We start from the raw sequence: 25,820 nt of genomic DNA on the forward strand, positions 1-25,820 counted from the left end.
TTTCTTTCCTTCTATTGTGTACTCATGGGCTTCTGTATCAGACTTCCTGTTTTCAGCTTAAACCTCCAGGGCTGGAGCATGCTCAGTTTGCTCCTCTCTCCCCCTTCCATTCTCCCTCCTCCCCTCCCTGCTGTGATCTGAGCCCAGAGCTATGAGTGAGCAGGGACAGACTCAGACAGGAAGTGATGTCACACCAAGCTAATATGGCAGCTGCTATCCTAAACAAACAGAAGTTTAAGAGCAGATCCAGGAGCATGATAAGTTCATTTTGCAGACAGAAACAGAAGTGGGAGGGGCATATATTGAATGCTATATGCTAGAACACGGCCGTCAGGGTGCTGGGCAAACATAGATCCATTGTGGCTCCCTGCTGCAGAGAAAGGGAGTAATTGAGGGATAGGTGGACTTTAGTGATGGGCTAATTTATTTGCGAGGTGCAAATTGTCAGCAAATTTCCGTGTTTCGCCGGTGACAAATAAATTCTCGGATTTGCCGCGAAAATTTCGCCAGCGTCAAATCTTTTTGACGCCGGTGACCATTCCGACTCCGGCGTCAGATAAACGGACGCCCATTGACTTTAATGAGAGTCATAGGTCGCCGTTGGAATGGTCGCCCGCCGGCGAAATTGTTGCTGGCGCCAACCGAAAATTCACATTTCGCAAATTTTTCGCCTGTTTTGCAAAACTCGCAGGAAATTTGCGAATTTCGTGGTGAAGTGAAACGCGACAAATTCACCCATCACTGGTGGTCTTCCATTGCTGCTGAGATCCATCCTGGATAAAGATATGAAGCTTAATTGAAGCATCTGGCACGTGCAGCTGTGCTCATTATACCAAATGCTTCAATAAATACTGTTCCATATGCATTATGCAACAGAGAGGCACCTGATTGGCCCGTACAATACAGGCACCTGATTACTGGTAAAAACCATGTGACAGTGGTTAGTAGAGCTGACAGTCCCCTGGACCCTGCTTTATTGCTCAGATGGGCTACCTGCTAAGTGACTGGGCCATCACATTCTCGCTTAGGGACCCACTGACTATATATATATATATATATATATACACAATACAGTCTTAGTACAGTTTAGTAATTAATGTAGATTCACATTACATGGCAGCTCCAAAATCTGCGCAGCCTGCATCAAAATTTAAAGGAGTGGTTCAGTTCACCATTAGTATGTTGTATAACAGTTAATTCTAAACAACTTTATAACTGGCCTTCATTATTTATGTTTTATAGTTTTTATTATTATTTGCCTTCTTATTCCTTCCAACTTATAAATAGGGGTCACTGACCCCATCTAAAAAAAAAAACAACTGCTCTGTAAGGCTACACATGTATTGTTTTTATTCAGGCCCTCTCCTATTCATATTCCAGGCTTGTATTCAAATCAATGCATGGTCGCTAGGGTAATGTGGACCATAGCAACCAGATGGCTGAAATTACATACAATACAATAAACCACAAATAATAAAAAATGAAATCGGAAATTGTCTCAGAATATCACTCTCTACGTTATACTAAAAGTTAACGCTTATGGGGATGATGAAATGAATGCATTTCTCTGCCCCTATACCTACTGTATATAAACAGGAGCAGCTACAAATGATAAATGGGGAAGGATATTTATCAAAAGATTAAACTGCATTTTTTCTATTGGTAAATACGCCCCATTGTGAGGTCATTGAAGAGGAAGAACGGATCAATGCGCTGCACAAACACTGTTTTTTCTTTTATCTGTGACTCTGTCCCTCGATTGGTCGATACATTGGTGATGTCATACATTAGTCACACGCGTGCCCTGCCCATGGGGCGGGGCTATTGTCTCTGATTGGCTCGTACAGCATCCCGCCGGGTGCCCCAGTCTATAGTCTCTTGTGTGTGTGTTGTTAAAAATCAGAATCAACCTTTCTGCTGTTTTTATGTTTTTTTTTTAACCATTTCAGTGCAGATGAAATATATTTAATTAAAGCTGTTTTTTTTTTCCACTGTGTATTTTTATTTTACTTCTGTTCATGAGGTTGGGGTGTCTGGAGGTAAGTGGCACCTCTAAACTAATGTATTGTGACTGCAGTAGCGTAACTAGAGGGGGGCGGGCCCTAGTGCGTGACGCGCAGCCGGGCCCCACCCCCCTCCATACTGCCGGCATTATCAGTGGCGCGCGGGCTGCCGGGGGGTCCTGAGGGAGTGCGGGTCCTGGCCCGCTCGTACCCCTTGCTCCCCGCCACTGTGTGACTGGAAATACCCCAATGATTTGCCCCATTAGTTATTACAAAAGTGCATGCTGTAGGGTTCTTTTAACACTTCCTGTGTGGCACAAGGGAAAGTGCTGACAGATAGGATGCAACTGCCAGTCAAATCACAACAGTCTCACGCTCCAATATTATACAGCAGAATCCATACAAACCCGTAAGACATACCTCCCAACATTTTGGAAGTAAAAAGAGGGACAAAAATTTTTTTTCCAGCATGTAGCGCAGCAATTTTTTCACCACACCCCTTTCTGAGGCCACACCCCTTTCTGAGGCCACACCCCCTAATTACCATGTTTGTTTTACAAAATTTGGCAGGTTATGAAAGTTTGAAAATATTTCTCCTTATCTAAACTGTGTTTTTGTGTCTCAAAACTGTTACAAAGTATCTTATTTGCACCTGTTAGCTGTTCTGGGCTCTCTGCTAAAAGCCAATTAAGTGAGAAACTTTGTTTCTTTTTCTGGCTGTTCAGTGCAGAGAAAAGAGGGACTTTCCAGTACAAATGAGGGACTGCGGGCTGAGCTGTCAAAAGAGGGACTGTCCCTCCGAAAAAGGGACAGTTGGGAGGTATGCGTAAGACTGTATAGTGATGGGCGCACACACATGATCATGGCTCCTTTATATCTATCGTTAGCGCCGTGGCGTTTAAGGATTGGGGCGACACTGTGACCAATGTTACTCACCGGTTTTACGGACACCGCGTCACATGGGCAGATGGAAGCACTGCAGCACCTGAAGGGTTAATAAGGAAAGAGGCAAATGCAAATACGTTTGTTGCTATTCACGGCTATACAGGTGACCAATAGAGCGTGAGCCAACTGCCCCACCCACATGATTAGTCACATGATCAGCCACTGCTGGGATTTTACACCGGGGTTGCCAGGTTGGTGGTTTTCCAGCCAAATTTGGCTACTAATTTAAAGGGATACTGTCATGGGAAAAAAAATTTTTTTCAAAATGAATCAGTTAATAGTGCTGCTCCAGCAGAATTCTGCACTGAAATCCATTTCTCAAAAGAGCAAACAGATTTTTTTATATTCAATTTTGAAATCTGACATGGGGCTAGACATTTTGTCAATTTCCCAGCTGCCCCCAGTCATGTGACTTGTGCCTGCACTTTAGGAGAGAAATGCTTTCTGGCAGGCTGCTGTTTTTCCTTCTCAATGTAACTGAATGTGTCTCAGTGGGACCTGGATTTTACTATTGAGTGTTGTTCTTAGATCTACCAGGCAGCTGTTATCTTGTGTTAGGGAGCTGTTATCTGGTTACCTTCCTATTGTTCTTTTGTTTGGCTGCTGGGGGGGAAAAGGGAGGGGGTGATATCACTCTAACTTGCAGTACAGCAGTAAAGAGTGATTGAAGTTCATCAGAGCACAAGTCACATGACTTGGGGCAGCTGGGAAATTGACAATATGTCTAGCCCCATGTCAGATTTCAAAATTGAATATAAAAAAATCTGTTTGCTCTTTTGAGAAATGGATTTCAGTGCAGAATTGATGGTATCCCTTTAAAGTTTTTTAAAGTGCAAACTAGTCAAGATATGGTTTTAGGCTACTTTTTGGGCCTTTGTACTTTGGAAACCAACCAAGGTTTTTTCTGGCCCTAATGTGCAGAGCCTGCGTCTCCCAGTGCATGTTGGGTAATGACGTTTTTGTTTAACAATTTGCCGACTGCCAAGTTTAATGTAAGACTACAATACCCAGCATGCAATGGGACTGACTTGTGTAGTCGGGATTTACCAGATTTTGGGCTCCCGTCACTCTTAAAAGGATGGTTCGCCTTTGAGGTAACTTTTAGTATGTTATAGAATGTCCAATTCCTTGCAACTTTGCAATCGGTCTTCATTATTTATATGTTATACCTTTTGAGTTATTTGCCCTTTGTCTTATGACTATCTAGTATAGGTAAATCTAAAACAACTGGACTTGCTGAGTAATCAACGAAGAGGCTGCTCGGATGAGTAGTGAAACGTCTTCAATGATTACTCAGCAAGTCCAGTTGATTTAGATTTACCTATACTAGATATACCATGACCTGGATGAATGAAAATCGTCATAGTCATTTTCTTCTGACTCTTTCCAGCTTTCAAATGGGGGTCACTGACCCCATCTAAAAACAAATATTCTGTAAGGCTACAAATGTATTGTTATTGCTACTTTTTATTCCTCATCTTTCTATTCAGGTCTCTCTTATTCATATTCCAGTCTCTTATTCAAATCAGTGCATGGTTGCTAGGGGAATTTGGACTCTAGCAACCCTAATGGCTGAAACTGCAAACTGGAGAACTGCTGAATAAAAAGCTAAATAACTCAAAAACCACAAATAATAAAAAATGAATACCAATTGCAAATTATCTCAGAATATCCCTCTCTACATGATACTAAAAGTTAATTTAAAGGTGAACAACCCCTTTACGCATTCTCGCATTTTCCGGTGACTTTGCTCAATTTCAGACATTTTAGGGCGAAAAATCTGCTGGCCACCAAAACGACTAGAGGTTGGGCTGTTTTACCAATATTTATTGAAATTGTATATTTATTAAGCCTTATAAGGGCCCCTATACCTCCAGGGCCTCCCTCTGTAATTACTCCCCCCAGTGACGGATAAATCTGTCGCATTTTGCTTCATGGAAAAATATGTGAAGCTGTGAAAATTTGAAAAAGGTGTATTTTCACATATACTCATTAGACTTTTTCACTGCACATATTGTGCTATTTTTGGGCTACTTTTCAAGTGCCTCTTGGCTAGTTTTAGGCTGGGTTTGGCATAGGGTTGCCACCTTTTCTAAAAAAATTTACCGTCCGGGGGGCGGGAATAAAAAGGAGGCGGAGTCATACACTGTGCTGCAAAGGGGGTGGAGCCCACGCATGCAATGGACAGAAACCTGAAAAAAAAGTAAGTACTGAGCAAATTGAGGGTGGGCCAAGGGCTTTTTCTTAAGGGTATTACAAATTACTGGCAACTACATTGCCGGTAAATTTGTAATACCGGCCCGGCCTTGGCCGGTGTTTTACCAGTTGGGTGGCAACCCCAGTTTGGAGCTGACTTTGGCTGGTTTTGAAAATTAGACCTGGCAACCCTGGTTGGCGAGTTTATAGCCAAATTGGGCTGTTTTTAAAATCTAGTGGTGGGTTTTAAAAGTCCAAACCCGCCAACGTACAGATTTGGGCTACTTTTAGAAGTTGTTTGGACTTTTAAAACCGGCCCAATTTTTAAAGCAAATGAAGTGTGTGCGGCTGAATTGGACTCTGGAGTGAATCAGAGATATTAGGGGGAGAGGCTGAGGTACAGTGGAAATGTCCTTGGTGAGTGTTTCTCTGTACAGCCCTTTTACTTTCCCTGCATGTGTTGTGTGTTGTGTGTTGTGTATTGTGTGTTGTGTATTGTGTACAGTGTGTGTTTAAATAGGTACATGACACAATGGCACAGTTTGTGTAGGTATAAATTGTGCCCTTGTCAGCTAGAATTGTATGAATGTAAGGTGTGTGTGTGTGTGTGTGTATTGTGTCCCTGCTTGCTGCTATTGAGAGACGTGTGTCTGTGTTATATACTGTATATATTAATGTAGGGATGTGTAAAATAACCATCCCCAGTATTATTGTCAGGCAGTCCCTCAGTGTTATAGACACCTAACTGGGTCCTAAAATCAGGGCCGCCATCAGGGGGGGACAAGCGTACCGGGCCCGGGCATGAAGGGGGGCCCGGCAGCGCTGCATTTTTTGAAGATCCGGGGCCCCCTTACGAGTGCCCGAGCCGTACGTCTTGCCTCTGCGTTGCCAAATGCATAAGTGCCGAAAGCCGAAGCTGAAGTGCCGAAAAGACCCGAAGTCACGAAAACAGCCAAAGCCGAAGTCCCAAAGCGCCGAAAAGACCCGAAGTCACGAAAGGAGGCGAAGTTGAAGTACTGAAGCCTTGAGTTCAATTCTACTGAACACCAGTTTGTGTGTGTGTGTTTTTTTTTTTTTTAATCCCCTGGCCACCAATGTATTATTTTAATATTCTATAGGCCCCTGCCACCAATTTTTGGGGCCAAAATTTTTTTTTAACCTGTAAGGGGCCCCTTGTAACCAATATTTTTTTATTTATTTTTTTAAATAATTTTTAAAAAAAAAATTTTTTTGGGGCCCCAATTTGTTTTTAACTTATAAGGGGGCCCCTGCCACCAATGTTTTTATTTTTTTTATTTTTTTTGGGCCCCAATTTGTTTTTAAGTTATAAGGGGGTCCCTGCCACCAATGTTTTGTTTTTTTTGGGGCCCCAAGTTTTTTTTAACTTATAAGGGGGCCCCTGCCACCAATGTTTTTTTTTTTAAAAATTAAATTTTTTTTTTGGGGCCCCAATTTTTTATAAGGGGGCCCTGACCATCAATAGCTTTTTATAACTTGTGTGTGGGGGGGTTACTTTTTTAGCGCTGATGTCTGTGTGGTCTTTTAACTGCAATGTGGAGTGGGCGGGATATGGAGTGGTGCTTGGGCGTCAGTGTGGGCGGGGCCCATAAATTTTGTTGTACGGGGCCCTGTGATTTCTAATGGCGGCCCTGCCTAAAATACAGTTGGGAGGGGTACTGTTTGCTCTTCCTGCTCTAAGCTATGCCCCTTGCTGTTTCTCACAGTGACCAGCAGATGGCACTGTGCTGGGATATAAAAGGCTCTGAAGCCATGCTTTCAGTGTCCATTTTGTGCTGGCTCTGACCTGAACAGGCAGGTAGAGCTCTGTGGAACCTAGACAGGTCAGGTCTAGTAAGAATAGGCTAATCACCATTATAGGTCACTCTAGGAGTGACAGACAGACTGGTTATTTAGCTGAGCAGCTCAAGGCTCCGACGAGGAGAGTCAGAGGGATTAAGATCCCGGTTACTAATAGACCAGAAGTAGGGACTAAGTGTATAGGAACAGGGTATATAGATTCCCCTCAGGTTCCACTTAGGGAAAAGGCTGAAAGCTGGTTGTACCTTTATTATCACTTCATTTTATTAAGATTTTTCAGTGTAATAATTGGGCTATTTTTGGGCTACTTTTAAAATGGCTTTTGGCTACGTTTTGGCTAGTTTTTTTTTATAGTCTTTGGCTGGTTTTGAAACACAAACCTGGCAACTCTGTTTCCTTCACGTGGAAACATTGAAATGGGGTCTCAGAGAGGAGGAGTGTCCCTAATGTCATGGGGTCTCAGAGAGGAGGCGTGTCCCTAATGTCATGGGGTCTCAGAGAGGAGGCGTGTCCTTAATGTCATGGGGTCTCAGAGAGGAGGCGTGTCCCTAATGTCATGGGGTCTCAGAGAGGAGGCGTGTCCCTAATGTCATGGGGTCTCAGAGAGGAGGCGTGTCCCTAATGTCATGGGGTCTCAGAGAGGAGGCGTGTCCGTTAATGTCATGGGGTCTCAGAGAGGAGGCGTGTCCCTAATGTCATGGGGTCTCAGAGAGGAGGCGTGTCCCTAATGTCATGGGGTCTCAGAGAGGAGGCGTGTCCCTAATGTCATGGGGTCTCAGAGAGGAGGCGTGTCCTTAATGTCATGGGGTCTCAGAGAGGAGGCGTGTCCCTAATGTCATGGGGTCTCAGAGAGGAGGCGTGTCCCTAATGTCATGGGGTCTCAGAGAGGAGGCGTGTCCTTAATGTCATGGGGTCTCAGAGAGGAGGCGTGTCCCTAATGTCATGGGGTCTCAGAGAGGAGGCGTGTCCCTAATGTCATGGGGTCTCAGAGAGGAGGCGTGTCCCTAATGTCATGGGGTCTCAGAGAGGAGGCGTGTCCTTAATGTCATGGGGTGAGTGGCTGCTGAGCATGCTGGGAGAGTGAGTCAGACAGAGGAATGCTGGGCTGAGAGATAAGGGGGAGGGATTAGAGCAGAAACGAAACAAATACACAACGGGGAAGAGGGAGGGGCCTATACAGACTGGGGGCGGGACAAGTGAAGTCCCACAATTTTCCCACAATCCCCTTTAAAACACAAGGCTTCTGAGCCTGTAAGTGTACATGGACTAATAATATAATGTGTCCAACATTCCCTGTCACCCCTTTGTTATGAGCCCGGACTCCGCCATAATCACCTCAGTGACAACACCAAGGTCTCAGCGTGTCACAGGCCCCGCCCCCACACACACACCCCGTTTATAATACAGACTGGAGGGGGAGAGGCTGCACATAAATACTCTCACACACTAATGAGCGGGACAGACACTGCACCGAGAGGCGGGGAGGCGTGAGTTTGGAACACAGGGGAGAGAGAGGCTTTTATAGACAAGGGGAGGGGCATAGAGTGGGAGGGGAGGAGTGAGAGCGGGACACAAGGCAGAGAGAGACAGAGGCAGTAGGGAAGGGGCGGGGCAGAGGGAGGGGAGCAGCGGAAGTAGAACCGATTACAGAGAGGGGCGTTGCTTATGGAGGCGACATAGAAGGGGCGGGGCAATTAGAAGGAAGTAAGGATTTGAAGTTGGCAGTGGGAGGGGCCAGGCTGGAGTAGGCCCGGAGTCTAATGTCTGTCAGGGGCGGCCGATAATAAAAACATGGAGGGTCCCAGCCGGGCAGCGGCAGGAGAAAGAGGAGGCAGAAGGGGCAGCGCTGCTCAGTCACAGAACAGGAGAGGGAGAAGGAGGCAGAGAAAGCCAAAAAACACTCCAGAGGCCGGAGATTCAGGGACTTCATCCGGGTGAGCTGTTACCTCCTCCTTCACCCCCTCCTTTACTGATACACTGGTTATACTGATACACTGATATATATATCTGATACTGATACACTGATATAATCATACACTGATAGCAGCAGGTCATTCTTATGTTCCCTGTACTTCCTGACACTTTCCTGTTGCTGATCAGCTGACCATGTCCGGCAAACAGCAGCAGTAGGGCCTTGCTTTATGGCAGGGGGTTAGACCTGCTCTCAGAGGGATTACCCTGTAGTGCTGCTGTCTGCCATGTTCTGGGCACATATTCATACATGGTGGGACAGTGCTTTACTAGATTGCTTGTCTCTAGGGCTTGTACTGGGGGTGGGAGCAGTGATTGTGGGGGTGGCAGGGGTAGGAGTAATGGTGGTCAGGTCTGGGCTGGGACTCAAAATAGTCCCATATACGACACAGCTCCATTCAGGATAATAACTTTAAAAAGCCTTTATTTGCACATGGATCTGCAACAAACATGACGTGTCGGGCTCACCTGTAGCCCTTTTTCAAATGACTGCTACATCTGTGGAGTTACAATTTATACCATAAAGAAAGAATTGTTCAGTGTACCTTCCTAAAAAAGCAATACGTTTTCCGAACGAAAGAGGTGTGATTACCAAAATAATGTGTTATAGAAATGAAAAGAAGTAAAACCCCTCTCTATTCAATTGACCACCAATTAAAGAAAATTCAAGTATTAGTGCAGCAGTGTCAGAGTTTATTAACAGTTTCGTTAAAGGTTACTAACCCAGTGTTGCTTCAATTATTGGGCAGCCATTGCTGGGTTACCCAATAAAGTGCTATGTGCTAGGTGCTAATAATTCATCAGCAATTAAAAATCATGTAACAGGATTAATTAATATTGTGCTATAAAGTGCTAGTGCTTCAAATGAAATTAAGAAGTTAACTTAAATAACCAGGATTAAATTGACCCAAGTGAGATTAAAGTTAATTCGTTATTATATATCACACATTAAAATCCATTCATTATAGAAGATTGTAAATAACTGATTAACTGTTAAAAAGTAAACTTTACTAAATTCATTAAAATTGCTGCAGATCAATTAAGGTAACCTCTGAGGACTGCATAAAAATTGGTGAGTAATAATTAATCCATACACCCCCGTTAAAGTTATAGGGTGTTAAAAAACGTTTGCATAAAATTATTCAAAGGAGACCAGCATTGAAAGAGAAAGGAGGAATAGGAAAATTGTTAGAGGTGGAGAAGTCCCAAGTTCTAGCTGCCTGTATTTTTCTAAGTCTGGGACCCCACACGGAGGAGAAAGTAGGTCACTGGGGACTGTAGTCTCAATTTTACCTTGCTATCTTATAATTCGGAGAGCTAATCTTCCCTATAAAACTACAAATCCCACAGTGCCATTGGATAACAGATAAGATTATAAAAGAAGAATCAATGCGGTCGCAAAAGTTTAAAATCAATAGGAAATTATTTTGCAATAGTAAAAATAAGGAAAGCGCCCAGGAGGCTTCACAAAAAGCGCTTCCCAGTGTGCCAACACGTGTTTCGCCTGCTGGCTTTGTCAAGGCAAAATCTAAAAGTGACTCGTTTGGTGTGGTATCTTTATCACTTCCTGAATGCAAAGTCTCGCGATACTTGAAAATGAGATCTCGCGATGAGGTCTCGCGATACTTGGAAATGGGATCTCACGCGATGGCTGCCCAATAATTGAAGCAACACTGGGTTAGTAACCTTTAACGAAACTGTTAATAAATTCTGACACTGCTGCACTAATACTTGAATTTTCTTTAATTGGTGGTCAATTGAATAGAGAGGGGTTTTACTTCTTTTCATTTCTATTACAATTTATACCAGTTATCACAGCGCCATCTTTTGGCTACTTTTAGATTAATCTCTCTGACTCAACTTCAAAGTCTTTATACATCAGGTTATACCTGTGGATCCTTACAGATCAGTCCATACTCTGAAAGATATAAAAATGTACAACATTGAAAATACAACCAAATGAAAACATATTGTCACCATTAGGTTATTGCAGAAGTATAGAGTTGATCTGAAAATTGGATGTGAGTCCTATTCACGGTTAAGGCCATGGGGTTCCAAAGTCCCCAACAAACGTATCCACCTTGCTTCTCTCTTTAATTATTCCCTTATCCTGTTCCCCCCCCCCCCCGACGGGGTATGGGAACTTGATCAATAACCTGGAATTTGAATTGGTGAACCCCATGAGCCTCATCCGTAAAATGAGCAGAGACCACCTGGTCCACTTTCTTTAATTTAATTACTGACTTGTGCTCTCTTATTCTTTCTTTAACGATCCTTGTGGTCTGACCCACATATAGCAAGCCACACGGGCATTGAATCGTATAAACTACATATGAGGATAAACACGTATAGTGACCTTTTATTTTTTATAGGATTACCCTTTCTCGGATGATCTATGATATCCCCTCTCTGGCAATTGGAACAGCAATTGCAGGAAAGTCAAGGAAACAATCCATTCCCAAGGCCTCCCACATTGGATCTGACTAGTTGGGACCCCACAGTTTTATTCCTTTTGTAAGACATTACTGGGGGCTGTCTGAAGCTATCAATTTCTGGTAACCCATCCCTTAGTACTCCCCAATGTCTCCTTATAATTTTTGCTACATGTCCACTCACAGAGGTAAATTTAGTCAGTTTTACTTTCTCTTTTTGTACTTTATGTGCATCCCCCTCCTGTGATTCCACTAATGCCCGTTGTTGCTTCAGGAGGGATTTTGGATAACCTCTCCGGAGGAACTTTTCTTCCATATTATCCAGTTGTTCCGACCGTCTCTCTGGTCATCTGTTACTATTCTCCTCACCCTCAAAAATCGGGATTTCGGCAATGGCTTACGTGTTTGTATGGGGTGAAATGAATTGTAATCTAATGTAATATAGTGTTTTTATCAGTTGCTTTAACGAACAGATCAGTCACTAGATGATTTCCCTCTTTGATCACCATGGTGTCTAAAAAAAGACACCTTGTGCAGATCAGCATGTATGGTAAATTTTATATGGGGTAAAACAGAATTAATATACTCATGGAACCCCTGTAAGGACTCCTGTGGCCCCGTCCATAACGCAAAAACATCATCGATAAAGCGCAGCCAAACTGCACAATGTTGTCTTTATACCTGATGTATAAAGACTTTGAAGTTGAGTCAGAGAGATTAATTTAAAAGTAACAGAGACAGATAAGTGATACTTTGTTGCAATTGTCATTTTTGTTGGAGCAATGAGACAATGTAGCCAAAAGATGGCGCTGTGATAATTGGTATAAATTGTAACTCCACAGACGTAGCAGTAATTTGAAAAAGGGCTACAGGTGAGCCCGACACGTCATGTTTGTTGCAGATCTAAAAGCCATGTGCAAATAAAGGCTTTTTAAAGTTATTATCCTGAATGGATCTGTGTCGTATATGGGACTATTTGTGAAACCGGTTGGACAGTGGGCCACTGGACACGTGCACCGTCTGAGTTACTAAGCGGTGGATAAGTGCTGACTACAAAAAGCTGACTGGGACTCAAAATAGGCCCTGGCATTTCAAATACACAAGAGGCCCATCCAGTCCCCCACCAGCCCCACTCCACAGTGACTGTCTATGGCATTTTACAGCAGCCCCTCTGGCATTTGCCGGAACTTACAGATTGCCAGTCCGGGCCTGATGGTGGTGGCCGAATGATGTGACCTAGAGGTGACGGTTATTATTATGAGGCCACAGGTAGCCCTGACACTATAGATGACTTATAGGTTCCACAGTTGCTACTAGCCAGAGCGAAACCTTCAGTGTCAATGGTCTGTGTGGTCACCATTAAGGTGTAGCATTGGGATTGGTTGGGCAGAAGAAGCAGGAGCGGTTGCATGTGATTATAACCTTTGTCCCCCTCTGAAATTACACATAAAGCCTCTGTCTATCCTGCCCACCCCGAGTTCCAGTCAGACTATATTATACCTGATATACTGGACATATCTGTGCTACTCACTGTGTGACCTGGCAGCATTGCTCGGTGCAGTCCAATCAGCCTGAGTCATGTACCGTGTGGGTTTCATATGTAACGCTGAGTTGGCAATGCCACAGTTGGGTACTTAACTGGAAAGGTAGCTCACACAATTGCCCTTTTGTGTATGATATGTAGTTATACACATCATATACACTTAAGATAATAATGTGATAATAAGATAATAAAGTGGGTACAGTTAGACTCAGCAGGCAGTCGTTATTCACAGGGCTGGACCTACCTGTAGCTGCAGTATTAAAGGGGACCTGTCACCCCAAGAAATAATTCCAAACTCTTTTCTATCACGTTAGTTGAGCATAATAAACTTTACTTACACTATATTTATTATTTATTTCCTTCCATCTTGGAATTACACAGTCAGGGGCGCGCCGCTAATGAGGTGAGCTGAGCCGCTCGCCTCAGGCGACAGCGCCTGAAAGGATTCCAGGGGCGACAAAAAGCCGCTCCTGCACCTTTAAGAGCCGAATTTCCGGTTTTTGAACCGGAAATTCAGCTGTACTATTGCGAGAGAGCGCAATTGCGCTCTCCGCAGTAGTGTTTCTGCCTCCCCTCCCGGCGCGTAAGTTGGTGAGGGGGGGCGGCATTGCAGGAGCCGCCTCAGGCGGCTCCTTAGAATCGCCGCTGTACACAGTCACAGCAAGCAGGCAGGAGCCGGGCTCGGTTAATAATGCAAATTGTTTCACCCCAAAATCTTGTGTATACACCAGAATGGGGGACCTAATGCCCATGAGCAGAGCCCTACATAATTATAGAGCCTGAGGAAGGAAGGGGCAATGTGAGAAGTGCTGAATAGAAAGTGAAAGTAATTGACTGCTCCAGCTCTATGCCTCCAGCATAGAGGCGGGACAGATAATATTTAATTGACAGATATTTAAACACCAGGTAGGGATGTTTTAATGAAAAAAAATCATTTGTGTTTCATGTTTAATTTGCAAAGGACTTTCATTAGGCAGCTTTTTGTGTTTGGGTGGCCGTTCCACTTTAAAGGGGTTGTTCACCTTTGAGTTAACTGTCAGTATGATGTAGAGAGAGAAATTCTGAGACAATTTGCAATTGGTTTCCATTTTTTATTATTTGTGGTTTTTGAGTTATTCAGCTTTTTATTCAGCAGCATCTCCAGTTTGCAGTTTCAGCCATCTGGTTGTTACGGTCCAAATTGCCCTAGCAACCAGCCGCTGATTTGAATTAGAGACTGGAATATGAATAGGAGAGGCCAGAATAGAAAGATGAGTCATAAAAAGTAGCAATAACAATAAATGTGTAGCAATACTGAGGATTTGTTTTTCAGAAGGGGTCACTGACCCCCCATTTGAAAGCTGGAAAGAGTCAGAAGAAGAAGGCAAATAATTCAAAAACTATAAAAAATAAATAATGAAGTCCAATTGAAAAGTTGATTAGAATTTGCCTATTTATAGCATACTAAAAGTAAACTTGAAGGTAAACCATCCCTAAATAACATTGCTAGACCGATCTCATCTCCAGCCAGATAATAACCTGTACTGGGCTAGACCAGATCTGTAGCCAGTCAGAGCACTGGAATGTTTACCGTTCTGGATTAACCGCAGCCAGTCATAGTTTAGTTTTAGAACATTCACAGGGCCAGAGAGAGTAATACTCCTTGTACAGGACTAGACCACCCTGCAGCTAATCGGAGCACTGGAACATTTACAGGTTGACTGGCCCAGATCAACTTGTAACCAGTCATAGAACTAGAACATTCACGGTGCTATACCAACCTGTAGCCAATCATGCAAAGAACATTCACTTGTTGGAGCAACATGTAGCCAATCATAGAAGCGTTAGCATATTCTCTGTTCTAGACCGACTGGTAGATAAAACCTGTAAAAAAAAAAAAGTTCATCCATCTTGGAGTTCTGAATATTAGAAGCAAAGCAGTTCAATTAAGTTCTGAAGGGCTCATCTTGCACTAGTTTTAATCTTGCTCTTCCCAAACACCTCTGTTTCCCAGCAGTGCCCCGCACCCCCAATATGGAGCAGATTGTTTCTCTTCATTAACGGAGGATATTACCTGTTCCATCTGCCTGGACGACCTAACCGACCCTGTCTACATTACCTGCGGACACACTTTCTGCAGGAACTGCATCACTACCCATTGGGGCACCTCACAGGGATACCTTTGCCCGGAATGTCGGGCAGTGTGCCCTAGAAATCAAATAGTTCCTGACTACAGACTGGGAAATCTCATCTCCAAAATCAAGCAGGGTATAAAAAAGAGTGACGCAATGCAGGTAAGGCAAAGCTGGCAACCAATCAGCTATAAAACGTACAGGCAGGAGGGTTGGTGGGAATAGGACTGGTCATGAAGACAAATCTAGAGTTTGTTGTGTGCTGTGCCTTTAAGCAAGGATTTGTGCGGTCAGTTATGTACTGCTTGTAGGTTTCCATCCAGAAACCTTAGTGCAAGTGGTTAGCCTCTGAGAATCTTAATTGGTTCTTGTGACGAGCATATCCATCAGAGAATATCTATTCCGAGAACTAAAGGCTGGGAGGTCAATGTCATGTGTATCCCAAACTAAGACATTGGGGGAAAGAGCAGCTGGGCACCGAGAGTGAGAGATGGAAAATGTAACCAAATGGTGATCGGAAATGGGTAATTGTAATTGGTGTAATTGGTTAATTAGTCCTCGTGACAAGCAAATCCATGAGAGAATATCTATTCCAAGGACCTCCAGCTAAGGCTGAGAGGTCAATGTCTTGTGTATCCTGAACTATGACAGTGGGGTAAGGAGCAGGTGGGCAGGGAGAGTGAGAGATGGAAAATGTAACCAAATGGTGATCAGGAAGGTGTCCATTGAGAAACCTTTGTGTAAGTAGTTAGCCTCTGAGCATCTTAATGTGATGAGCAGATCCATCAGAGAATATCTATACAGAGAACCTCCAGCTAAGGCTGAGAGGTCAATGTCACATGTATCCTGAACTAAGACAGTGGGTAAAGGAGCAGGTGGGCAGGGAGAGCGAGAGATGGAAAATGTAACCAAATGGTGATCGGAAAGGGGGAAGGGGTCACTGTTAAAACTAGAGAGAGAGAGAGTTTTTTTTTTTTAGCAAAGACTAGATCCAGAAAGTGGCCATCTTTATGAGTAGGGGTGTTTGTCCACTGCTGGAGCTCAAAGGAGGAGGTTAGGCAGAGAAAACGAGAGGACCAGGGTTGTGAAGCATCATCAATTTGGAATCCCCAAGGATGATTGAAGGGCTGTCAGTGCAGAGAAAGAAAGAAAGCCGGGTGTCAAAGTCAGAAAGGAAGGCAGCAGAGGAGCAGGCTAACGAGCATAAATGACAGCTACACGTACAGAGAGAGGGTGGAAAATCTGAAGTGCGTGCAACTCAAAAGAGTTGAATGAGAAGGCTTTTTTGACCATTTAACCAAATTTTTTTTTTTTTGCTTCAAATTTAAAGGAGGCATGGTGAATATAATCTAAAGTGTAATGTGAAGAATGGTAAAGTCATCAAGGACAGTTTTAAGAGGAAGAGCATGAGATGATAAATATGCATTTCAATATTCATTCTTAAAATCTATTTATTTCAACATTTAGGAGAATCTTACAGCTGCCGAACCGGATCATCCAATTCAATTGGTCTGGACGGATGTGAATGGTCGTCTGAGTTTAGATCTATCAGGTGCTCACGACTGCTTCCTAAATACGAGATACTCAAATTACCCGGTGTTCATTCTCTGCATCATTGGGGAGAAACGGCGGGGCAAGTCCTTTCTGATGAACTATATCATGCGGGCGCTGAGAAGCATGGTGAGTGTGGGGGGCACCATGTCTGTGTATAATAACAAGCCTTCAGTGGGTTACCATACCTCTATCAGAGCTGTAAAGTCTATCTAACAAGCTGTCTAGACTCTCTTTCCAATGAATCATCAAGTGCTTTCAAATGACTTCTGCAAATACTGGTTTAGCAAGTGCTATGATGAAAGCAAAGGTCTAGAAGTGCATGAGATAAAAGGCAGTTAATAACAATAATAATTGTATCACTAATGCTGCAGAATGTTAAGCCCTGGGTTGAAGACAGTTAACTGCTAACAATAGATATGCTTGTCCATCCATCACTTTCAGGAGATGGATGAGGAGATCTCCTTGGGGGCAGATGATGAGCCCTTGAAAGGTTTCGAGTGGAGTCCTGGAACTGAAACCACCACAAAGGGTATCTGGATGTGGAACCGGCCTTTCCTACTGAATCATAAAGGGGGGAAGGTAAGCAGCCACCACTACCAACACCACGTGTTGCACCATGTTTATCAGACTAACCAGGGTTTGCTGGAGAAACTTCATTGACTCAGAAGACCATCTCTACACCTGCCACCATCATCTCTGTCTTACCCTCAGATTTCCTTTTCCAGATTGCAGTCTTTCTACTGGATACTGAGGGCTCCTTGGATATTGAGAGTGACCGAGAAACCTGCATTAAGCTCTCTGCGTTATCCTTGTTCATCAGCTCGCACTTGGTAAGCAGTTTTACCCCTTGTAGAGCAAAACGATATATGTAACTTCAGCCATAAGTACATAAGATGGCAGATGTAAGATGGGGTGCTCACTCTTTGTTCTTATTGGAATCTTGCAGATTTTTAATGTGGCTTCAAATCTGAAGGAAACAGAGTTGGACTATATGGAGGTGAGCTCCCGGAAGTTTGAGTATGTTGGTGATATGCAGGGGTGGGTACTCTGGGATAAATGGTAGTAATAAGTGTAATCTTTTGTTAGATGTACATGAATATGGGAGAGGAATGTGGACCAAAGAACCTGCAGGTAAGACTCCTTGTGCTCCCTTGCCTCTCGCAAGTCTTTTGGCCATTCATTTCATGCTTTCTCAATGGACTTGATTTAAATGGCTTCTAACATGATGGGATGCACTCACTCTAGAAATCTGTCCTTGTTCTCCCCATTATTGTTTCCTGACATAGTGCACTCTTCCAATTACACGATTGGCTCTTTGTGGATGCTTTCTTGGGTATCTTTGCAATAGTGATGTGGTCAACATATAGTTAGTGGTCAAAAAGAATTTGACCTGCACCGACCCTAACCCGTCCACTCCCAATCCGCAACCAAACCTAACCCGCTGGCACTTCTATTTATAGGCACTCTTCCCCACCCCTCTTTGACATCATCACAGGGGGCAGGCAGGCGTGTGCCTATAAATAGATACTGACGGAAGAAGAAGAAGCAAGCGCGGCAAGGTTGTGGACAGGGAGAGCAGACATCAACTGGAACCTGCCCGCAAACTGTGTGCAGAAGTCAGCTCAAACCCGCCAGACTCTCGAGTCCCACGGATATCGAGCTGGCCCTGCTCGTCACAAAACCCAGTAGAAAAGTTACTGATGGTTGACCGGGATTAGTAGAAGTCACAAACACCAAGGGTTCTGTGGCGTAATTACTTATAATACACAAAAGCCGTAAATATCTTGTAAATTATATCCTTATAAACGGTGAGTAGTGATGTCATCAGTTATAAACGGTGAGTAGTGATGTAATTTCTGTCACATGACTCACTAAAATTTGTGTATTATAATTAATAAAGTACCCCTCGTTGTAAAATATGAGGATATTATAAGTTACCTCGGAGTTCCATGACCTGTATAAAAACACTCGGCCTTCGGCCTCGTGTTTTTATATGGTCATGAAACTCCTCGGTAACTTATAATATCCTTATATTTTATAAGAGGGGGTACTTTATTCACTATATATGTAATAGTATTCTTTGTCCATTGATACTTGTGATAAATCACCTTGATTTTCTGTGATTAGTTTGAGCTAATCGGATTGGGCAGGACAGCAGGAAAGGGGACCTCTGGAGAATGGAGTTTGGACTGGGCAGCAAACCAGCATTAGGCAGGGCTGCACCTTTTCTTTGACTGTTTTGGAATCTTTCACTACGTTGAAAGGGGACTCTTGATTGCTGAAATGAAATGGGATGGAATGTGTATTGTGTGCGCCAGATGCATCAGTAAAATCTGCATGCCAAAAGGGTGATTCATTCCGCACAATCAAAGGAGCTGCCAAAGCAGACCGTAAATGAAAAGAACTTGCCCAAGAAGACATCAGGATGTGTTATAGCTGTTGCTTGTTTACATTTATTCGTGCTTGTTTTCAAAAGCAGCAGTCCTGCACTGCAGATGTATGGATGCTAAGCAAAGGCAGTGTAAACAAACCATCAAATCTCACCACCACTTTGCACTCCCTTCTCCCCCTCCTGTGTATTCCAGCATCTCGATATCCTGGTTCGAGATTGGTACCACTCAAAGAAGTGGGACAGAGACGTGGCTCGTTCCTATATCAGTCGGGAAATTGAGGTACTGTAAATGTCCTTGATGCTCATCATGCCTGTTACCTTAAATGTTAAATATACACTTAAAGGGAAATTGCTGAACATTCTCGGTGTTTCTTTCTCTTGCAGAAACTAGAAAAACTAAACAGTTACCCCAAAGTTTTATGGAGCCTGAAAAGCAACCAGACACGCTGTTTTTTGCTGCCCCATCCGGGCAAGGGGATAACTGGAGAGAGCGAAGGAAGGCTGCAAGGTATCACAATACGATTGGGGGTCTTGGCATGCATAAACCCACTGCTTTCACCATGACCAGTTTGACAAAATAGTGTATAGCTGATATGGACCTCAACTCCAGCATGTTCAGTCAACCTCTCATTGATTGAGAATGAGGGGAACTATAGTCCCCAACCACTAGAAACAATGAAACTCTCCACCATGAAACCTAGATTATGCCATACACGATTCCAAGGACCTCCGTATGCAAGCTCTTTAGCCTTTTGTCTCCTTTTCCCTTTTTCAGACATGGATGAAGACTTTCAGGAAAGCCTGAGGAGCTATGTCTCTAAAGTAGTTAAGGGGATCTGCACGCATATTAAGACGAATATAGATGGAGAGTTATTGACCTCTGCTCACGTATTTTCTATGTTACAGGTCTGTATACAGATGGAACACTGATGTTCCTTGTAGTATACGGGCGTTTGCTTTGTTTACATATCTTTATTATTTATCTGTTGTCTAGGAGTTCACGGAAGTTCTTAATCTGCAAATTTATGGCTTTTCTTCCCCAATGGAGGTGGGTATTGGATAGGGGAAGTATACGTTTTTATATACAGTTCTTGTAATAAGGGCCCTAGAAAATAACATAAACTACAATGAGTCTGTACCCATTCATTTGAAGAAATGCTTCAATATATCTGGAAACTGTTGTTACTGAGGTGGGTCTCATCCATGCATGTTAGTAAGCTGCCATGTCAAGGAGACAAAGCAGAGGGTCCCACCAAAGGGCAATGGAACCTATAACAGATCATATTTTAGAATGCCTGACTTGTTGACAAAATGTGAGCAATGGCATGAAAAGATTGCAGACATCACACAAACAGGACTGTAGCATCAAGTGTGGTGACTTCAGGGATGTTTCTTTGTTTTAGGGGGTCCCAGGGCCCTGAATAAATTAAAAAGTTGCTACAAGCAGGGTGGGTTTTGGCTGGACTCCATTGTACCACTACTTTTGTTTAGTCAGTAGCACCCTGACCAGCAGCATGCCACAAAAACGCATTCCTGGACCATTGTTTTGAGTGTGCAATTCCATAGACATAAAAGAGAGATTTAGAGCACCAATTTGATTTTAGATCTCATTCTTATTTGTCCAGTGAGGTTTCAAACAATGGGAACTCTATTGGAGACTGTGTCATAAAAATATCAGGGTCACTGTTTCATGAAATGCTTGGACCATAATATATATTACTGGGTCATATGTTCCTGGGCCCACTGTGTCTTAAAGGGATACTGTCATGGCAAAAAAATGTTTTTTTTTTTCAAAATGAATCAATTGATAGTGCTGCTCCAGCATAATTCTGCACTGAAATCCATTTCTCAAAAGAGCAAACCGATTTTTTTTATATTCGATTTTGAAATCTGACATGGGGCTAGACATATTGTCAATTTCCCAGCTGCCCCAAGTCATGTGACTTGTGCTCTGATAAACTTCAATCACTCTTTACTGCTGTACTGCAAGTTGGAGTGATGTCACCCCCTCCCTTTCCCCCCCAGCAGCCAAACAAAAGAACTATGGGAAGGTAACCAGATAACAGCTCCCTAACACAAGATAACAGCTGCCTGGTAGATCTAAGAACAACACTCAATAGTAAAAACTAATATCCCACTGAGACACATTCAGTTACATTGAGAAGGAAAAACAGCCTGCCAGAAAGCATTTCTCTCATAAAGTGCAGGCACAAGTCACATGACTGGGGGCAGCTGGGAAATTGACAAAATGTCCAGCCCCATGCCCATGTCAGATTTCAAAATTGAATATTAAAAAATCTGTTTGCTCTTTTGAGAAATGGATTTCAGTGCAGAATTCTGCTGGAGCAGCACTATTAACTGATTCATTTTGAACTGTCCCATGACAGTATCCCTTTAAAATACAGCGACAAGTGTTAAGAAATGCTGGGGTCATTGTGCAATAGAACCACCGCTACCGTTTTTTTAATTGGCCACTTTGACCATCGGCTTAAAGGATACTTGCATAATTTAAGGAAGATTGCATTAGGCCTAGTTAGACAAGTGACCAGTAAATGCCACTTACTGACTGGTTTCTATGGGTTACTAGACCTGGTCCAAACGTTGTCACCCAATAACGTAAAATTCTTCTGTTTTTTTTCTTTATTTATTTAAAATGTTTAAATTCTTTTCCTGCTCCATATTTACAGATGTTTTACGCCATTAAGAACCAAAAGCTCATGGGAGACATTGAAAATGAGTTTCAGGATTTTTTGAAAAATCAGGTAGGTGAAAGGAAACCGAGAATATATATATTTTCTTTTCAGAAATCAATCAAATCCCTCATTCCAAATGTCTGTATGCAACTACAAGAAGTTCCGTCCACTTACCTGCCACAGTGGGTCATGTGGTGTAACTGGATCAGTGAGGGCAAAACGCACCTACACTTGTGTCCAAAAATATTGGCACCTTTGCACTTTTTTCAAATAATGTACCAGTTCTGCCAGAAAATGATTGAAAATAATGAAAACCAGTGCTTTGGTATTCACATACAGTATGTAATTCATTTGCTTTCAAAAGGGCAACACAAAAAAACTGGAGAAAGTTGCCAAAGGTTATCGTATTCCAGAAATCCTAAAATGGCCTGGAAAAAAGTTAGTGGCACCTTTTGAAAGTTGCAAGAAATATTTGGATTTTGCTATACTGTGTCTGAGTTCGCCGCGCCGAACATGGAGAAGAAAATGAAGAGCACAGAGCTGTCTGAGAAAATGAGACAGAAACTTGTAAGACAACATCTTCAGCCTTCAAGTCCAGAGACCATTAGATTTTGTGTCAGAGAAGTTTGAGGTATAACAAACAAGGGAAAGTTGTGCTCACCACTAGTTTTTAAAACCATTAGGCGGGGGTGCAGCGAGGCTGTGACCACAAAATACATATAGTCAAATACAAGAGTCCTCTGCACTCAACCCATTTTGTGCTACTGTGACCAGCTCCATGTTGTAGCTCCCAGAGGGTGGGAGCTACAACATGGAGCTGGTCACTGCTTCTGTAGTACTATAACACCGCCTAATGGTTTTAAAAACTAGTGGTGAGCACAACTTTCTGTTGATTGTTATAGTTCTACAGGAGCAGTGACCAGCTCCATGTTGTAGCTCCCACCCTCTCCAACTATAGTCAGGTGATCCCACTGGTGTCTAATAAAAGGGCAGCCAAGTTTGGGAGGTTTACTTTGAAAGCAGCAAGTAAGTTGCAGGTAAAACTTAGTCCCTGTGTAAAATGTATAATGAAGCAATAGAATTCTTAATTTTCATCTGATTCATTAAGCGTAGGACTGGCCAGATATGGGATGACTTTGACGTAGTTCTTCAGCTTAAATATATTGCAATATATGGACAAACAATCCCTGTTTTGTTTAAAGGGTAAGGCATTTTTCAGAAATGTCTCTGTCTTAAATATATTGATAATGGGTTGAGTGCTGAGGACTCTTGTAATTGTCTAGAGAAGTTTGAGGCCCATGGCACTGTAACCAATCCCAGGACATGGAGAAAACCGATCAAAGATGGCAGAGAAGGATTGGTGCAGTTTTGGTGAAAGAACCTCGATCAACTGAACTACAGATACAAGGTACCACAGTTCAACCATTGCCAACTGAATGGTAGGAGACAAGGAAGAGACAGCGAAGTCTGATTGGAGTTGACCAAAACATACTTTAACAAGCAAAACCCCTTCTTTCAGAATGTCATATGGAGGCAAAATTAGAGCTTTTTGGTAAAGCGCAGCATATTTTTGTTCTCAGAAAAGCCTTCAAAGAAAAGACCATCCCTACAGTCATGGAAGAGGTTCGTTGATATTTAGAGTTTCATTTTCAGCCTGTGAAACTTGAGTATGGTATCACAAAATCTGGAGATAAGGCGTTATGAACCTGGTGTCAGAAAGCTGTGTCCTTGTCACAGATCATGTGTCTTCTAGCAGGACAATCATGAAATGTTAGGCCATGGTGCCATATAATGCTGGGCCCACTATGTCATGAAATACTGGGGCTGGTGTGTTATGAATATGCTGCCGTCCTATGCTATTGAAGCACTTCAACAAACATGGCTAAAGAGAAAACGCTGGACTGTTCTGAAAGTGGCCACCAATGAGTCCATATCTATATCCATGGAGCACTTGAGGCGAGATGTGAAGACTGCTTTATTAATGGAGACATATTATGTAAAAACCAATACTGTGCCAGTGTTTTAAACTCTCTTAGATATAGAAGGAATGTGCCTTAAAAAGTTGTGTTTATGGTGACTTTATTGAAAATTTCTGCAAAATCCCCACTAGTCCCGCCCATCTGTTCCACTTCCTGCTGCCTCCTTTCCCAGGCTGTGCAGGGGAGCCAGAAGCACACTGCACTGTAGGGTAGGAACCAATCAGCACCTAGGCTGAACTAAAGCATGTCTGTGCTTGTGTGACTGCAGGGCTGTGATTGGCTGTCCTCCTCCTACTGTGCTTCTGGCAGGGAACATTAGGACACGCCCACACCCCTCATTTGAAACTTGGACGGGGATCTTAGCAGATCTAAAAGGGGGCCCTTTTTAAAAGAAAAATTTTTTTAGGCAAAAATAAAACCAGCACCATATAGTATATATATTATTGCCTATAAAATTAGAGGGGGGGGGGCTCATTATCCTATGTCTCCTTTAAAATGTAGAACTGGAGCAGTTTACACATGTAGAGTGAAACAAACTGTCAGCAGAGATTCTCGGGCTTTTTGAGGGTGCTACCAAATACCAGGACCAGGGTTTATTTGTGAATGGAGTAAGAAAGTTCTAGAATCATATTCATATTTTGTGCTCTTACCGACACCCAATAATGGCACTTTTTTTTCTCGTTCTCAGTCTTCCCTAACGCTGCCTCCCACAATGCGGGTGAAAGTGTCGCAAAAATTCTCAGAACTCCTCGAGAAATTCATGCAGTTTGTACAGGGCAGCAACACCTCGAGTCACGACGCCATGCTGAAGGATCTAGAAGTGAGACTGCTGGAGATACAAGAAAAGTTCTGTAATGACTTTACTACACGTTTCACAATGAACGCCGTTGGGGTCGGCATCACCGCAGGCTTCGGGGTGTGTAGTGTCTTGGGAGCCACAGCAGCCCGAGGAACTGCAATGCTGGCGGCACAGCCCGTAGTGGCAGTAGGCGAGAGGGCTGTTGCTATGGAGATTGCGTCTGGAGCTGTTTCGATGCTCAAAACTGGCATGACTGCGATGCTGGGCAGATTTTTCCGTTAAGGGCTAAAGCACAAAATGTTTTTAGTTTAATGAGACTAATGAGACTATGTATACTCCTGAAGAAGGGAGGCTGTGTCCCCCCGAAACGTTGAATATTGGTTGTTGGTGGCATTAATAAAAGGGGCACAATCCCCGACTGCAATATTGGTGTGTGCGGACCGTTTTTCGAAATTACAAAGCAGTAAGGTGACCTGGCAAGGTCAACGGAAGACCAGCACCACTACGCAGAATAAGTGGAAGGAGGTGTGCGGTAATATAAAGTTTCATTGAACTATGTATACTCTCACATCCATTAATAAATGTTGTTCAACCAATCAGCAGTTTGCTTTGATCAGTCTAGTACAAGATATAAAATGAAAGCAAATACCTAATTGGAGGCCACCTCCCGTGACCTTGGGGCCTCCCTGTGCTCCAGGCTGTAAGCCGTTCAGAAAGTAAATAGAATATTCGAAGGTCCTTGTAGTTCCGTCCCTTAGCCGGTTCACCACGTCCATTCTCCTTCTGATATGACAGCAAAAAAAAAGATTTGAAAGTGGACCAGAGCTTTAGAAAAGCTCAGGAATAAATATGGTGTAGTATTTCTATACTTTATAATACAACTTTTTGTGATAACACACTCATACAGAATGGAAGTGCTCTTTTCCACAACCTACGGGGTTAGGTTACCCTTTAAACCAACGACCAATAAATGACACCCTGAAGGAGTTGAGATTGGATACTCGACAACATTTTAAAGATCCGCAAGTCTTGGAACAACTTCTGCTTCCCAAATGTTGACACCGTTAATTCTAAAAAAATATGCCATTACGATCGTGTAAAACATTTTAATAGCCATCTATCTTAATAAAAATGCGGTTACGGTTGCCTATAGTCCGTCCCTCTGTGGTTCTCTTCTCTAGCGCTATCCCAGACTGATCTCAATGGCCGGCGTTCCAACTGTAGTAAGCTGAACTGGGGGCCCCCGGATGAAGTCACAACCTTTCAGCCTGATGCGTTTCGGCTGGAAACCTTTGAAGTCAATCAAGACGAAACGCGTCAGGCATGTGAAAGGTGGTCTTTCTTTAGAACTAATGGTGTCAAGATTTAGGAAGCAGAAGGCTTG

The 25,820-nt window shown here is 43.1% G+C and overlaps 1 protein-coding gene across 2 annotated transcripts; it reads left to right on the forward strand.

The window, feature by feature from the left end:
- The first annotated feature begins 8,560 nt into the window (after nt 1-8,560).
- rnf112.L (ring finger protein 112 L homeolog) lies at nt 8,561-24,860 on the forward strand. Of its 2 annotated transcripts, none has more exons than XM_018239996.2 (13): nt 8,561-8,896; nt 14,905-15,181; nt 16,487-16,699; nt 17,015-17,152; nt 17,299-17,403; nt 17,520-17,570; nt 17,660-17,704; nt 19,159-19,245; nt 19,350-19,473; nt 19,741-19,871; nt 19,960-20,013; nt 21,653-21,727; nt 24,326-24,860. In XM_018239996.2, the coding sequence occupies exons 1-13, from the start codon at nt 8,754-8,756 to the stop codon at nt 24,716-24,718; spliced, it is 1,836 nt and encodes a 611-aa protein (XP_018095485.1). In that variant the 5' UTR covers nt 8,561-8,753; the 3' UTR covers nt 24,719-24,860.
- Nucleotides 24,861-25,820: the final 960 nt, after the last annotated feature.

This window comes from Xenopus laevis, chromosome 9_10L (genome assembly GCF_017654675.1).
Source record: "Xenopus laevis strain J_2021 chromosome 9_10L, Xenopus_laevis_v10.1, whole genome shotgun sequence".
NCBI lineage: Eukaryota > Metazoa > Chordata > Amphibia > Anura > Pipidae > Xenopus > Xenopus laevis.

What these genes read in the sequence shown, in the direction of transcription:
- rnf112.L (XM_018239996.2), top strand. Translation starts at nt 8,754, where the DNA reads ATGGAGGGTCCCAGCCGGGCAGCGGCAGGAGAAAGAGGAGGCAGAAGG. An exon ending in TGAATCATAAAGGGGGGAAG is followed by an intron (nt 17,153 to 17,298) that starts GTAAGCAGCCAC and finishes TTCCTTTTCCAG; the next exon opens with ATTGCAGTCTTTCTACTGGA. An exon ending in GAGCGAAGGAAGGCTGCAAG is followed by an intron (nt 19,474 to 19,740) that starts GTATCACAATAC and finishes TCCCTTTTTCAG; the next exon opens with ACATGGATGAAGACTTTCAG.